This window comes from Onychostoma macrolepis, chromosome 05, assembly GCF_012432095.1.
Source record: "Onychostoma macrolepis isolate SWU-2019 chromosome 05, ASM1243209v1, whole genome shotgun sequence".
Taxonomy (NCBI): Eukaryota; Metazoa; Chordata; class Actinopteri; order Cypriniformes; family Cyprinidae; genus Onychostoma; species Onychostoma macrolepis.
The window spans coordinates 28,506,652-28,520,730 of NC_081159.1; the positions used below are offsets into that span (position 1 = coordinate 28,506,652).

The following is a 14,079-nucleotide window of genomic DNA, read 5'->3' on the forward strand; positions in this document are numbered from 1 at the left end:
CAAACAAGCTAGAGCAAACGTGGAATACCATTTTTTATTTATTTTTTTACATAGTAAATGTGATGAGCCACACCTGTGCTTACTCTGCTGGACACATGTGTGAAATTGAGAAGAAAAGACTTCATACATCAGTGAAATTAGTTCTAAGAAAACATGTGCAGAATTTTTTTGGCAGACACAACATGGTTTAATATTTTGCGATAATGAAATTACATTTTTAAGGGAGCTTTAAGTGTCCAAATACATTTTGGGGGCTGTTAAAGACTGGTGTTAGGACAGGAAGGAAAGACTAGGTAAAATGTACCAAAACAACACAACAAGATGACTAGATTCATATAAGACTCGTATAAGGGTAAACATTATATATACACAATATATATTGACATTTTTTACTTTTTTGTTAGAGTAAACAAAATTTATGTGTATTTTTAATCTTATACAGTATTATTAATTTCCATATAAATCCAAAGAAAATTCAAAACTAAGGCATAACAACATTGTTTTCATGTTAACTTCAAAATTTACATACAAAATAAGTAAAATTAAGATGTGCATTGCATGGCATACAAAAAAAAAAAAAGTGCATGAGAAATAATTCAACAAATGAACAAGTCTATATAACTTCTGAAACTCCAGCCACACACATGAGAGACATCCTGATGCTCCATATAGAGTACTGAACACAACACTGCAAAATCTTGACTGTCTGCTATAATAAAGCTTATCTTACAGTAACAGAGAACATAATGCTGAAAGCTGTGGGGAAAAAAGTATATATTGGCAAACACAAAATTGAACTATAAGCAATTAAAAGTATGACAAAATTTAAGGCAATGTTGGCCACTCAAACCAAAATTACAATTTGTTGGGTTTATACTGCCCACTTGTGGTCAATCTGGAGGGTTTGAAAAATGGTAAAAACGCCACCATGGACACTGCAAGCTTCACTTTTCCATTCCTTTAAAACCCGAGAACATCTTGGAGCACATATCTCTCTCTTTGTCCAAATAGTCCTTGTAGCAGCTGTAAAAGATCAGTAGATTTGTTTAGCTTTCACATTAACACATGTAGGAAAACCTGCCAAAATTATCAGATAAGAAAAACTTACAGAGCAAGCTTTCTCAGCAAGGTGTTGATGTCAGGATCGAATGGCTTTTTCGCCTGAGCGAGTGTTAGGTAATCTTGTGCCTTCTCATAGTCATTCATCTCCAAACAGGCCTCAATAAAAATACATACATGCATAAAATAAAGAAAGAAATTAAAATTAAAAAAAGGAAAGCTCTTAATATCAGATCAGCGATCTTCCGCTACAATGGTAAACAAAACACAAATAAAAACCTGATTGGAAGTTTCTTCAGGATTCTAAAGAATAGGTCTTTATTAGGGCTGTCAATTTAACATTTTAATTTGCACTGAATAAATTAACTTGGTGCGATCACTAAAAAAACGCACACTATAGTACAAAAGCAAAAGTGATGCAATAAAATAGAAATCTTGTTCCAGGAATCAGATATAAATTCAATCATAAGGAATTTTCCCACCAGCACAGCAATTCAAACTTGAATTGTCCAATCTGAACGTGCAGTCAAAAAAGAACACGGTGCCGTTCACAAAAGACATGCCCATGTGCTCAAAATCAGCTAATCATTGAGCTCATTGCTTGAGACACAGAAAATAGCAACAGAGTAGCCAAGACATTAGTGTGAATGAGTAACAGCAATTTAAAAAAAAAAAAAAAGGAAAAGAATTAAACATATCCTATGTGAACAGCCCCTAATAGCACGGGCACACTTGCTGCTGTTCGCCAAAATTCTATGGATGAAATACAGTCATTCCAAAAGGAATCTGTGCAATCTGGATTTTTTTCCCCACTCAGATTTCACTCAATTTCAGATTTTTCATGTGAAATTGTCAGGCTGTCTTACAAAAAACTGCTTACTTTGAAAGTGACTACTGTGCAAGCAGTGCATAACACATTGTTTCACTATTGACAATAGACCTTCTTTGCCCATCAAATTTCACTGATGTGACCACACCTCTGTCTACGCGATCGTAAAATGGACTGCTGTAGGCCAGTGATCAACCTATAATTTTATTTTCATTGAAATGGAAATAAAACAGTATATTGAGCTCTTATGTATGCAATTACTAATTTTCACAACTAGCTCCTTTGGAACCTGGCACGTTTTTTTCCCCTTAGTTTGGTTAGTTTCGCCATATATGAACTTCGCAATCACGCTCAGAGTGGCACCAAAATAATCAGTTTGAGATCACTCAGTCCAACTGAAAATGATCTCTGGAGCAGTGATAAGAAAGCCTGTCAGTCCGTCTTGATGGATGACCGGTGTGAGTGGGAGAATCCCAGAACATAAGTCCTTCTTTCGGGAACAAAGCAAATGATCCTCTGAAAACGCACTAGATTTGGGTGATTTTCTCAGCAAATACTGATAAATTCAATTAATTAATCAGCATATCTTGATTTTATTATAATTTGAACTCAATTGACAGCCCCTAGATTTTATAGAGCAATGTTTTTTTACTGAAAGATTACGATAAGGTTAAGGTTATCAACAAAGGATATAAAAATGACCAAATGTTGCCTAACCTGGCCGCAGCGGAAGAGCGCTTTAGTGTTCTGAGGGCTGATGTCCAGCACTTTCTGACCGTAGCAAAGGGCCTTCTGGGGTTTCTCCAGTTTGAGGTACGTGAGTGAGAGGTTGAGCAGGAAAGGCAATTTCATTTCGTTAAGACGCTTCTTCTCTTCTTCATCCACCGACTCACGATTCTGGAAAAGTGTCATGGCCTGTACCATGGACCAACAGCAGTGTGACACGACTGTTACAACACAGTCAATTATTAGGTATTAGGATAAACTACAATTTTTCCTTCTAACCATTTACATACTCATTTCTTAGAAACAAGACAGCTATAAGCACAGAACCTGTTTGTATCGCTCTCGAGCATCTTCATAGCGCTTCTTATTGAAGCAGAGGTTGCCAAAGCTCCGCTGTGTGTCCAGTACATTCAGAAACGTGGCCAGAGGAACATTGTTCTGCTCTTCCTGAGGAACAATGTTGAGATTACAATCTCTGACACAACAAGCAAATGAAATGAGCAAGCTAAATGCATAAAAATCTTACCATACTCAAATCCATGAATTCATCCACTTGTGCCGAGTCCAGGAAATCGAGGACTTGCACCTCATAGAGGACTGTGGCTAATGGAGGTATGTGCGGGGGGCATCCAAGGTCCCCATAGGCATATTTGGGCTTGAAAAGAAAACGGGAAAACTCGCCTTTCTTCATAGTAAGAAGACCAAGCTCTAGGCCATACAAAGTAACATCTATGGGGAAAGAGGTTAGAGTGTCTCGGCGGAAGACAAAGAAGAGATTACAAAGGAAAAACTTGATTATCATTCTAATGGAAGAATTGTTTCCATCCTACCTCTACCAAGCTTCATCATTCGTGGATATTTAAGGTGGCTGGTTGTCTCAAATGGTGCGTCAGAGTACTCAATGAAACCAGAGAAATGAACTGTGGATGAAATTAATTCATGTTGACAGCTAATGAGAAGCTAAAGAGAATCCATAACATAAAAGTACATACACTACCAATCAAAAGTATTTTTTTTAAAGAAATGTATACTTTTATTCAGCAAGGATGCATTAAATTTAAAAGTGATATTTCAGAAATGCATAATGTTACAAAAGATTTATATTTAAAATATTTATACTGAACCTTAAAAAAATATCAGTTTTCAAAAAAAATATTAAAGCACCACAACTGTTTTCAGCATTGACAATAAGAAATGTTTCTTTAGCACCAAATCATATTAGGATGATTAGTTTTATCATCAAAATAATACATTTAAAATATATTAAACAGATAGAAACAGATCTTTAAAATTGTAAAATAAAATAAATACATTTAACAATATTAATTTTTCTTTCTTTTTATCAAATAAATGGTTAGCATATGAGAAAAATCTCGACCCCAAATTTTTGAATGGTAGTGTGTGTGTGTATTCTAAGAATCATTTATTTCTGTATTATTTAACCATCATAAGCAAGAAGCTAGAACTTAATAAAACCACCATGTTCATTTCAGTCATTTACTTGATACAGAGGCATGCTTGGGTACAGGTGGACCTTCTCCTGCATGGACAACCTCTTTGAGAATTCCTCCATCCCCTAATATGTCTTGCATTTGCCAAGCCAGACGCTGGAATGGAGTCTAAGACAAAAAAAGAGAAAGAAATTACTACAAAATGTTTTAAAATTTCTTAATTCGTGTTAAAGCTACATTTTCTGAGCAACACGTAACACTGTATAACACAATATTTCAGTTAACATTAATCCCCAATACCAAAAAACAACAACAAAAACATGAGACTATGTTTGTTTCTTGACATACTACCATATTTCTGGACTATGTTAACATGTTAACTTGGTAAATCTTTTGCTTTTTTGGAAGTAAGTTATCTTGGAGTACCACATAAACTCATGCCACGTGAATATGGTAATTGTTTAGTATTGTTATATTAAAGCATCATGGAATTACCATATCATCATTAGGCTATACCAAGGCACAACAGCAGTATTATTTTGTTGTAAGGGGTATCGATTACCCTACGCGGGAAAAAGAGACACTACTAAAAATACTGAAATGCATATTTTAGTAACATGGTTATTTTATTTTTTTGCACTGATCACGTCAGTGTCATAAATCTAAGCCTACATAAATGCATAACACGTGGAGGTTAACAAGCTCACCTTGTTTTTATCAATTCTAGACTGCGCATTTTGTCTTGTAGTGGCATTGTAGAGAACTAACGTTAAAATAAGTCACATATAAAGAGAAGTGAATTGCTTGCTGGCGCGTTCTGTTGTAAATTGATCATGCATCATTAGAAATAGCCAGCTCTTTTGTCTCTTTAAGACTCTCTTTAAGGGTATTCTATAGTCTTTGTTTTTACTGCAGTGCAGTAAACGTTACCTCGATTCCAAACTGACGGCGCTCATCTGGTGCTATGAACTGTAATATTCTCGAGGTCCTGCCGTTTGTTGACATTGTGTTTTTAGGACAAAAAAAAACTTTCTGAAGAGGTCAATCTGCAAGTGTGAATTTGACTCAGAGAATCTGTTACTGCCAGTGTGCGCGACACCTGCGCCAACTAGCGGCCGTCATTTTAATATTGAAATTACTGTTTAATGAAACAATAAGCCACAAGACACATATGTTTTTTTTACCAAGTGTCGTTAGATCATCTGTGTACATACATCTACACTATTTTACAAAAACTGTGTTAAGTAGGTGGGGAAAACGAGTCTTCGTTGACAATCCGTTAGTGAATAAGAACTGAATCGGTTCACAAAACCTGTCTGGAGGCGTTCTCCAAAGAGCCTCGATTCATTCAGGAATCGAACTCACTTAGGCGAACACAGATGGGATCGATATAATCAATATAAAAATGTTACAAATAAAACATAGACAACTGTAATTATGTTTTTGACTTGGCTGTATTAAAAAATTAATCAATGTGCATATGAAACAGAATTGGTTTTTGTTTAATAACTTAAAAGAAACTAAGAGAATATGCTACTGATTTTATAACGGTTTAGGATTTACTGACAAATTCAAACATAACAATAACAGTTTTTTTTTTTTTTTTTTTTGGTGAAAATACAGGGTTGTATTGATTGCAGCTATAGAGTTATATCCCCTACTTAATAATTTATTTATTTATTTTGATAAGCTCATGTATAAAGAAAATGCCACTCCAAGACACCATGACATAGCCTATTATTATTACCTCATTCTGTGAAAGAACAATCACAGAAAAAAAAAAAGACTTTGTTTTTGTTCCTCGCTTTCTGTTCAACTATGCTGTGACATTTTCTACTTTATCCAAGTCTGTTTGACCACATTGTATAAACAGGTAAGTTGCTCTCAGTCTTTGTTGTGTGTTAGTCTCTCTCTCAAATCCTATTTTGTTATGCTTATACTAGTAATGGTACTAGTACTAGATATTTTGGAAAAAATCACTGTGATATTTTTTCTTAGTAGCCTACATAGGCTACAAACATTCAATGATATTTTCAAGACAAGACCATTATTATTTCCACTGATTTTCAACCTCAGAATAATTTGAATATGATGTTTGAATAATCATGGCACAAAGCATGTTTGAAAAAGAAACATTGTTTTTTACAAAGTAGGGAACACTAGATTACTCAATGTGACAACTTGCCCCGGCCTCCCCTACAGCAAAAATCATACCACATGCTGTTGTAGGTATAGGATGTCCAAACTTGTCAGTGTTGAAAATGACTAATGTAGCTATAAATACTTGTACCTGTAACCACAGTGTGTTGGGGCCTGAGGTGAGAACATATGATTTCTTTAAAAAATATATATATATATCCAACAGGAACCCTTTCAAATGAAATGGTAAATAGATAAATAGTCTGTCACTGTTTCCTGGGAATGAGCCTGTTATTTATGGTCTGTTTCAATGAATCACCCAGTGATTAGTGGAAGTGGAAACGCTAAAGCAAATAAAGGAGGAAGCGCTGCTAAAGTGGAGTGAGAAGGAGGAGCTGCATACCTTCTTGATGTGATATACGGACTTTGCTCTCACTTCACCTGTGTTTTCATTCACTCTTTCTGCATCGCCAGAATCAAGCACACATACAGGCTTCAACGTGATACTACTGCAGTATGGTGAGTTTATGCATGCAAACAATAAGAATGACAGTATTCAGTGACATTTGGATACAGTTTAAGGAATAGCTTATTTCTCTAACATCCTAGTAAGCTATGCAACATTTTGAAATGCTATTATGTGATTTTATGCAACATATTATGACCAAACTGTTTGGTAATCTCATGCACATTATTTGAAATGGCAATGTGCTTTCACTTTTGTTCATATGTAGGCCAAACGCTTGCTTATCAGTGCAATAAAGGCATCCAATTATCAGCTGATTATCAGCTGACAGTACAGATTACTGAATGCATTATTTGATCATTTGCACCTTAAGATAGCAAAAAATAAATACCATTTATGGATATGCAGTGGCCCTGAAATGACATTTGAGCCTTACTTAAAATATATGAATGTCATTGCATTTGATACAAAGTAATAAACCAGATGTCATTTATTGACAATGACTGCATAAGCACAATATACAAAAAAAAAAAAAAAAAGTTATTAGTTAATTTTTATTATTGAAAATTATTGCATTGTTAGCGGATCATGTTTATAGTTAATATGATGTTAATCTAGTGGTTACTTTGCTAATCCAAAATTATTCTGTACTCCTCTATTAATCATGTAATTAGTTATTTTGTATTATGTAATTTTATTCTGTCATATATAAATAATGTTATGTTTCTAATAGGTTTTTATGTATTAAAAGCATCAGAGAGGAAACACTAAGGAAACATGTCACCCTAAATTGTCGGTAACTCTGTTCTAGGATAATATTCAGAATGCTAAGAGTGAGGCAGAGGAGGTGAAAGTTGCTATGCTGGAAAATGAAAATAAAACAGAAGAACTCAAAGATGTCAATCAAAAACCTGAAAAGCCTCAGTGCACCGTAAGTACAGTGTCTCCTTAATGTATAACATGATTCTTGTCATTTCTAAAGTTAATATATCATTTAATAGTCCTTACAATACTACAACCCGAATTCCGGAAATGTTGGGACGTTTTTTAAATTTGAATAAAATGAAAACTAAAAGAATTTCAAATCACATGAGCCAATATTTTATTCACAATAGAACATAGATAACATAACAAATGTTTAAACTGAGAAATTTGACAATTTTATGCACAAAAGGAACTCATTTCCAATTTGACGCCTGCTACAGGTCTCAAAATAGTTGGGACGGGGGCATGTTTACCATGGTGTAGCATCTCCTCTTCTTTTCAAAACAGTTTGAAGACGTCTGGGCATCGAGGTTATGAGTTTCTGGAGTTTTGGTGTTGGAATTTGGTCCCATTCTTGCCTGATATAGGTTTCCAGCTGCTGAAGAGTTCGTGGACGTCTTTGACATATTTTTCGTTTAATGATGCGCCAAATGTTCTCTATAGGTGAAAGATCTGGACTGCAGGCAGGCCAATTCACCCAGACACTTATACTACGAAGCCATGCTGTTATAACAGCTGCAGAATGTGGTTTTGCATTGTCCTGCTGGAGGGGAGCATATGTTGCTCTAAAACCTTTATATACACCTTTCAGCATTCATAGTGCCTTCCAAAACATGCAAGCTGCCCATACCGTATGCACTTATGCACCCCATACCATCAGAGATGCTGGCTTTTGAACTGAACGCTGATAACATGCTGGAAGGTCTCCCTCCTCTTTAGCCCAGAGGACATGGCGTCTGTGATTTCCAACAAGAATGTCAAATTTGGACTCGCCTGACCATAGAACACTTTTCCACTTTGAAACAGTCCATTTTAAATGAGCCTTGGCCCACAGGACACGACGGCGCTTCTGGACTATGTTCACATATGGCTTCCTTTTTGCATGATAGAGCTTTAGTTGGCATCTGCAGATGGCACGGCAGGTTGTGTTTACCGACAGTGGTTTCTGGAAGTATTCTTCCGTATTCGTTCAGCACTCTTCGCCGCTCTTCGTCACTTCCGCTGTTCGGTTTGAATTCAGCTCCGTCATTCCGCTTATTTTAGCCTCACAAGTATTCCTGGGCCCATTTAGTAATGTCAATGACGTAATCATGCCCTTACACACAGAGATTTCTCCAGTTTCTCTGAATCTTTTGATGATGTTATGCACTGTAGATGATGAGATTTGCAAAGTATTTGCAGTTTGACGTTGAGGAACGTTGTTTTTAAAGTATTCCACAATCTTTTTATGCACTCTTTCACAGATTGGAGAGCCTCTGCCCATCTTTACTTCTGAGAGACTCTGCCTCTCTAAGACATCCCTTTTATGTTACATACCTGATGTCAATTAACTTAATTAGTTGCTAGATGTTCTCCCAGCTGAATCTTTTCAAAATTTCTTGCTTTTTCAGCCCTTTGTTGCCCCCGTGCCAACTTTTTTGAGACCTGTAGCAGGCATCACATTTGAACTGAGCTCATTTAGTGGATAAAAGTGTAAAATTTCTCTGTTTAAACATTTGTTATGTTCTATTGTGAATAAAATATTGACTCATGTGATTTGAAAGTCTTTTAGTTTTTTTTATTTTATTCAAATAAAAAATAAAAAAACGTCCCTACATTTCTGGAATTTGGGTTGTATTTCATATGGATGTCTTTTTGTTTAGGTTTACTCAGAGAACTCAAGGTTTGTGCCAAATGCTCAAGCATGCAAGTCTCAACAGCTTACGTCTGTTTGTGTTCATTAATGTTTAGTATAAATTGAACATATAAACATTATTACTCACAGAATTCTATGAACTGCAAATACCAACAAAGCCTTATTGTGGAAGGAGAAAATGATACACTTTTCAACTTAGTGTTAAAAGAGCTGATTCATAATCTTAATATTCTGTTTTCATTTCAGTTTCAGAGGAAAAAATGTAAGGAATCTGCTGTGAACCAGAAGATGGTGTACCTGCGGGCTAATAAAGGACTCATAGCCACTGTACTGATTTCAGCTGCTCTTATATTTGCTGTTGTGGTTGCCATGCTTGCCACTACAGATGGGCACAGTCACTCAGCCCACAACTCAAAACACATTGTGCACGTGCATAATGTCACAGAAATGCCATAGCAATAGCTGCAGCAGACTAGAAGGATAAATCAGTTTGACCAGCACTGTTATTTTCTTTATAAAAAAGTCTTTTCATTTTAGACAGTTTCTGATATTGATTATGTTTTATGTTATAAAGTGTCATCTGATCTAATATGACGTTTTCCAGCATAATTAAAGGTGTAGTTCAGCCAGAAATAAACATTTGTATTGTTTACTTACTCTCATGTTTTTCCAAACCTGTATGAATTTTTTTTTTTTTTTTTTTTTATGCTATGATAAATATCTTTGTCCATTCAGTCCAGTGGGGTCAAAAACATTGGATCCTACTGACAATTTTATTTATTTTTTTATCTTCTTTTGTGATCCACAGAACAAAGAAAGTCAGGTTTGGAATGGCTTGAGAGTGAGTCTAACTGGATTTTCAGTTTTTATGTGAACTTTCTCTTTAGGAATGCATGATCAACTTAATGTTACTGTACCAATCTGCTGTTGTGTTCACTAAAGCTCATCAGTTTCAGGCTGTCATATAAACATGACTTGGCAGGAAAGGCTATCAAGAAAAACACATTCCCCATGAAAACTCTGCTGATAGTTTGGTATGTAAACACAAGGAGATGTGATTAAAAGCAAGGGCATTTTCTGAGGTCAAGTGCACAATATCCTTTTTATTCTACGAAGTGACAAAAGAAGCACACATGCAATTTTAGTAGTCATCTTAAACACATGCTTTTTGTTTGAGGCTAAAGATTTTATATAAAAAAGCACTTTCTTGTTCACAACCATATTTTGTATGTTGGAAACAATTAACCACCTCAAGCTGTCATCGTGTTTTGTTCAAAAATTCGATGTAAATTCCTCAAAAATAAATGCAGACATCTATTATAATCTGCTGTTGTCATTGAATCAGCTTTAGTGCTTCATGTTGACAAATCAGTTCACATTCAAATGCCTAAACAAATTGATGGCAGCCCAGTCTAGTCGCTTCATAAGACGCTTTCTTTACTTGAATTGAATCAAGCTGAACTATTGTCTTCTGTGGAGCTGCTCAGCTGAATCGCATATGAACAATTTTGTATTTGTGAGCTGCTTTACTGCAGAATGTCTCCATAGTTGAGTTTCCATAATTGATACTGCTATTTTTCCTGTTTATCACTGTTTTGACACAATATGTATTGTAAAAAGAGGTACATAAATAAAGGAGACTTTGCTTGACTTCCTAAAGAAGGCATGTGAATATTATTTGCATCATTCGTCTGAATTTCTTGAGGACACTGTAAGAAAAACAATTGAAGAAAACTGATCATATCCTAGCAGAAAATGCATTTTCCTAAAGTTTACTGATGTTTCCTTCAAACCTAGCACACAACACATTTCAACATATGGGAAAATCTGTGAAATCTGTGAAAAAATCTGAGAAAATCAATACAGACAATTCATTTTTCTTAGAGTGTACTTTACTTTTATGACACTATATATATCGCTGAAAGGAAAGCTAAAGTGAATATTTTAATATTTGTCATGTTCTGGAATGTTATGTAAATAAACTTTGTTATTAGTGGTCAAAATATGAATACAAAACCATGCAATATGAAATCTACATTGTCCAGAATTGTGTTGAGGAAAACACTCAATACAAACAATCAGCTCTATTTTAATCACTTTTCTAAGCAAAACAGAGGAGGAGAATAATAAGAGCTGTTCACCCAAAACACCTTTTTGTATTCAAAGCAAAGCTTTTCCATTGTTTTTTGTGCAATATTAAACATGCACTATATTGACTGTGCCTAAAGCTATGTCTGTTATAATGACTGTTATTGTCATTGTAACAGAATACAACCTATACCTGCCCCTTTTTCACTCTACAATGTACACTTTCTTTTTATATCCAAACGTAATGTTTTTTTTAAGATGGCAACAAAAGCTAGATTTTTTTTCTAACTGACATGAAAGAGGGTAGTTTGTGGAGTTTGCATGTTCTCCACATGTCTGCTCTGGTTTCCTCTAAAGACATGCTGCATCATGTGAATAGGACACTGTGAAAATTGCCCTAGTTGTGTCGTGTGTGTCTGTGTGTGTCTGTGTGTGAGAACCGCAATGGGCTGGCCGTCTGTTCAGGGTGTCCCCCGCCTGTGGCCCGAGACGCTGTGACAGGCTGCAGAGGATAAAGCGGTAGGCCTATGGAAAATGGATGGTTGGATGAAATTTTCTTTTTGAGAAAACAGCACATTCTTGGATCTTTTCTTTGACAAATGAATTCTTAAACATATTAGAACCTCATATTAAAAATTTCCGGTTCACCCCAAAATGAAAGAAATTTGCTTTAAAATTGTATATGATATTTGCCTTTCTGGAGTGTTCAATATAATTTTGAAATGATATTATGTAAATTTTGTAACTCATCTCCAGATAATACAGAGCTTTTTTTTTTTTTTTTTTGCTTGTAAATATTCTAGTGCCTTCTGGGACAAAGTGCAATTATGGTTAAAAGAGGGAAATGTGGTTGAATTGAACCTGTCCTTTATAGATATTAAGTATGGAAACTAGAAGGTGGTAAAATAGTTTTTTTTATTAATAATTTACTTTTGTTAGCTAAGAATTTGATTCACAAATGTAGATTTTTAAAATCCCCCTTAACCCCTCCCCCCACCCCCGTTTATACTGGAATCTTGTTAGATTTGTTTGATAAATATAATTTATTATCATTTTTTACTTTATCCCCTTTAATTTATATTTATTCATATGGATGGTTGAAAGATTGAATGTGTTTTTTTCTTATAATTTTTTTTCTTTTGTTTGTATTTTTTAATTTATTTTTTGTATTCTGTGTAAGTCTAAGCCCCTCTTAAAATTGATGTCTTTGAATAAAAGTTATATGCCAATTTGTTTTATTAACTTTTAATATTTTTGTTATACTTCAATAAAATTAAAAAAAGGAAAACAGCATGCACAGAGCAAGAATAAACAGCAGAGGGCACCATTTCATCTGTAAACGTATGTTAAGTTTACATGTTTCAAATTCATAATGAGCCTTTTTACACTATATTTTTCTTATTCTTATTTTATAATTACTGTATAATTATCTTTAAAAATCGTGTAATTTTATTTCCCTCTTTTTTTCCCCCTTACTCATTTATCCTATATTACATTCAGTGGGGATTTCTTTAAGACTGCAAGGGAAGCTCGGCTTCCCCTATAATGTCAAAAAAATAATGGTCAAATATGTATTATTGTGTTAACATTTTATTGACTAAAAATGCGTTAGAACTCGTTCATCTCGAAGACGACTTCGTTCAGAATCAGCTACATATAGCAGGTCGGACTCAATTTCCTTCTCATACATCCCCGTAGCTTCAGTGTATTTCTCTGTTGAAGCCTAGCATCCATTGACTTCAATGGGGCTGCTTTGAACAGTTTTTTTCAGTGCTTCGAAACTAGACGGTCATTGGGTCATTGGATAAATGCTGCGATTATGTCCCGCCCCCAGACGCTCAGCGTCTCTGGGGGTGAATGGAGGAGTGGGCGTGCCTGGACTCCGGGCTTCTGCGTGATGATTGGACGGTCTGTATCTCCTTTTGATTGACAGCGATTTTGTACTATAAAAAGTCGCTGACGCTGAAGCCATTTGGAGCTCAGTCCAGTGTTGCCAATTTAGCGACTTTGTCGCTAGATTTAGCGACTTTTTTTCCAAAAAAGCGACTAGCGACAAATCTAGCGACTTCTTGGACAAACCTTAGCGAGTCTCTGTGATCGCTCGGACTGCCGCAACGGCGCGAGGTCAGCGCGTACACACCTCTTTCTCTGCATCTGCTCTGTTCAGCGAGCGGCTGAGAGGAGCAGCGCGTTCAGTTAAAATAGATATTATGTTGTTTCTCTAATTTTACATGCAAATATAGCCGATATCACAGCACAGAAATTGTCTCGTCTTTTGTGTATTTGATTTAATCAGAAGACGGCTCAATTATAAATCAGGATTTTTGTGCAGATTTTGTCTTGAAAGGGAGATGTAACGTTAGTCTTAAAGGGCAGCGTTTCAGTCACTATTTCATATTTTATTCTTTTGTCTGACATCAGAAACAGTAAAATATATAAATGAAAACAGTTATTATTAATTTGGCTGCATTAAAATACAGTATGTGAGCACAGAGAGACAAACAATGTAAAAGGCAATACAACGTGATGACGTCATGAATATGCTAATTAGCGTATGACGTCGTTTAGCGACATTTAGCGACTTTTCAAACTGGCTTTAGCTACTTTCCATTGAAAGAAGTTGGCAACACTGGCTCAGTCCCATAGCGGCTTTGCACTTGGTTCTTATCAATCATTATACTTTTTAAAATTCATTTATAAT

General features: G+C 35.3%; 1 protein-coding gene and 1 long non-coding RNA gene across 3 annotated transcripts; one reads left to right on the top strand and one right to left on the bottom strand.

Annotated features, from left to right (window-relative positions):
* fkbp6 (FKBP prolyl isomerase 6) lies at nt 1-5,336 on the bottom strand. The gene is made up of 8 exons (XM_058774596.1): nt 4,996-5,336; nt 4,116-4,233; nt 3,445-3,534; nt 3,141-3,343; nt 2,942-3,061; nt 2,606-2,803; nt 1,109-1,218; nt 1-1,023 (listed from the first exon to the last, which is right to left on the bottom strand). Exons 1-8 carry the CDS (start codon nt 5,068-5,070, stop codon nt 945-947), a joined length of 993 nt encoding a protein of 330 aa, XP_058630579.1. The 5' UTR covers nt 5,071-5,336; the 3' UTR covers nt 1-944.
* A 1,216-nt stretch (nt 5,337-6,552) lies between these two features.
* On the top strand, nt 6,553-10,939 carry LOC131541319 (uncharacterized). Of its 2 annotated transcripts, none has more exons than XR_009271469.1 (3): nt 6,553-6,723; nt 7,482-7,601; nt 9,537-10,939. It is a non-coding gene; the product is annotated as an uncharacterized LOC131541319 (long non-coding RNA). The 2 variants fall into 2 exon arrangements; XR_009271468.1 differs by having other exon boundaries at nt 6,559-6,723; nt 9,543-10,939.
* Nucleotides 10,940-14,079: the final 3,140 nt, after the last annotated feature.

What these genes read in the sequence shown, in the direction of transcription:
- fkbp6 (XM_058774596.1), bottom strand. Translation starts at nt 5,070, where the DNA reads ATGTCAACAAACGGCAGGACCTCGAGAATATTACAGTTCATAGCACCA. An exon ending in CAAGCATGCCTCTGTATCAA is followed by an intron (nt 3,535 to 4,115) that starts GTAAATGACTGA and finishes TTTCATCCACAG; the next exon opens with TTCATTTCTCTGGTTTCATT. An exon ending in AATTCATGGATTTGAGTATG is followed by an intron (nt 3,062 to 3,140) that starts GTAAGATTTTTA and finishes ATTGTTCCTCAG; the next exon opens with GAAGAGCAGAACAATGTTCC.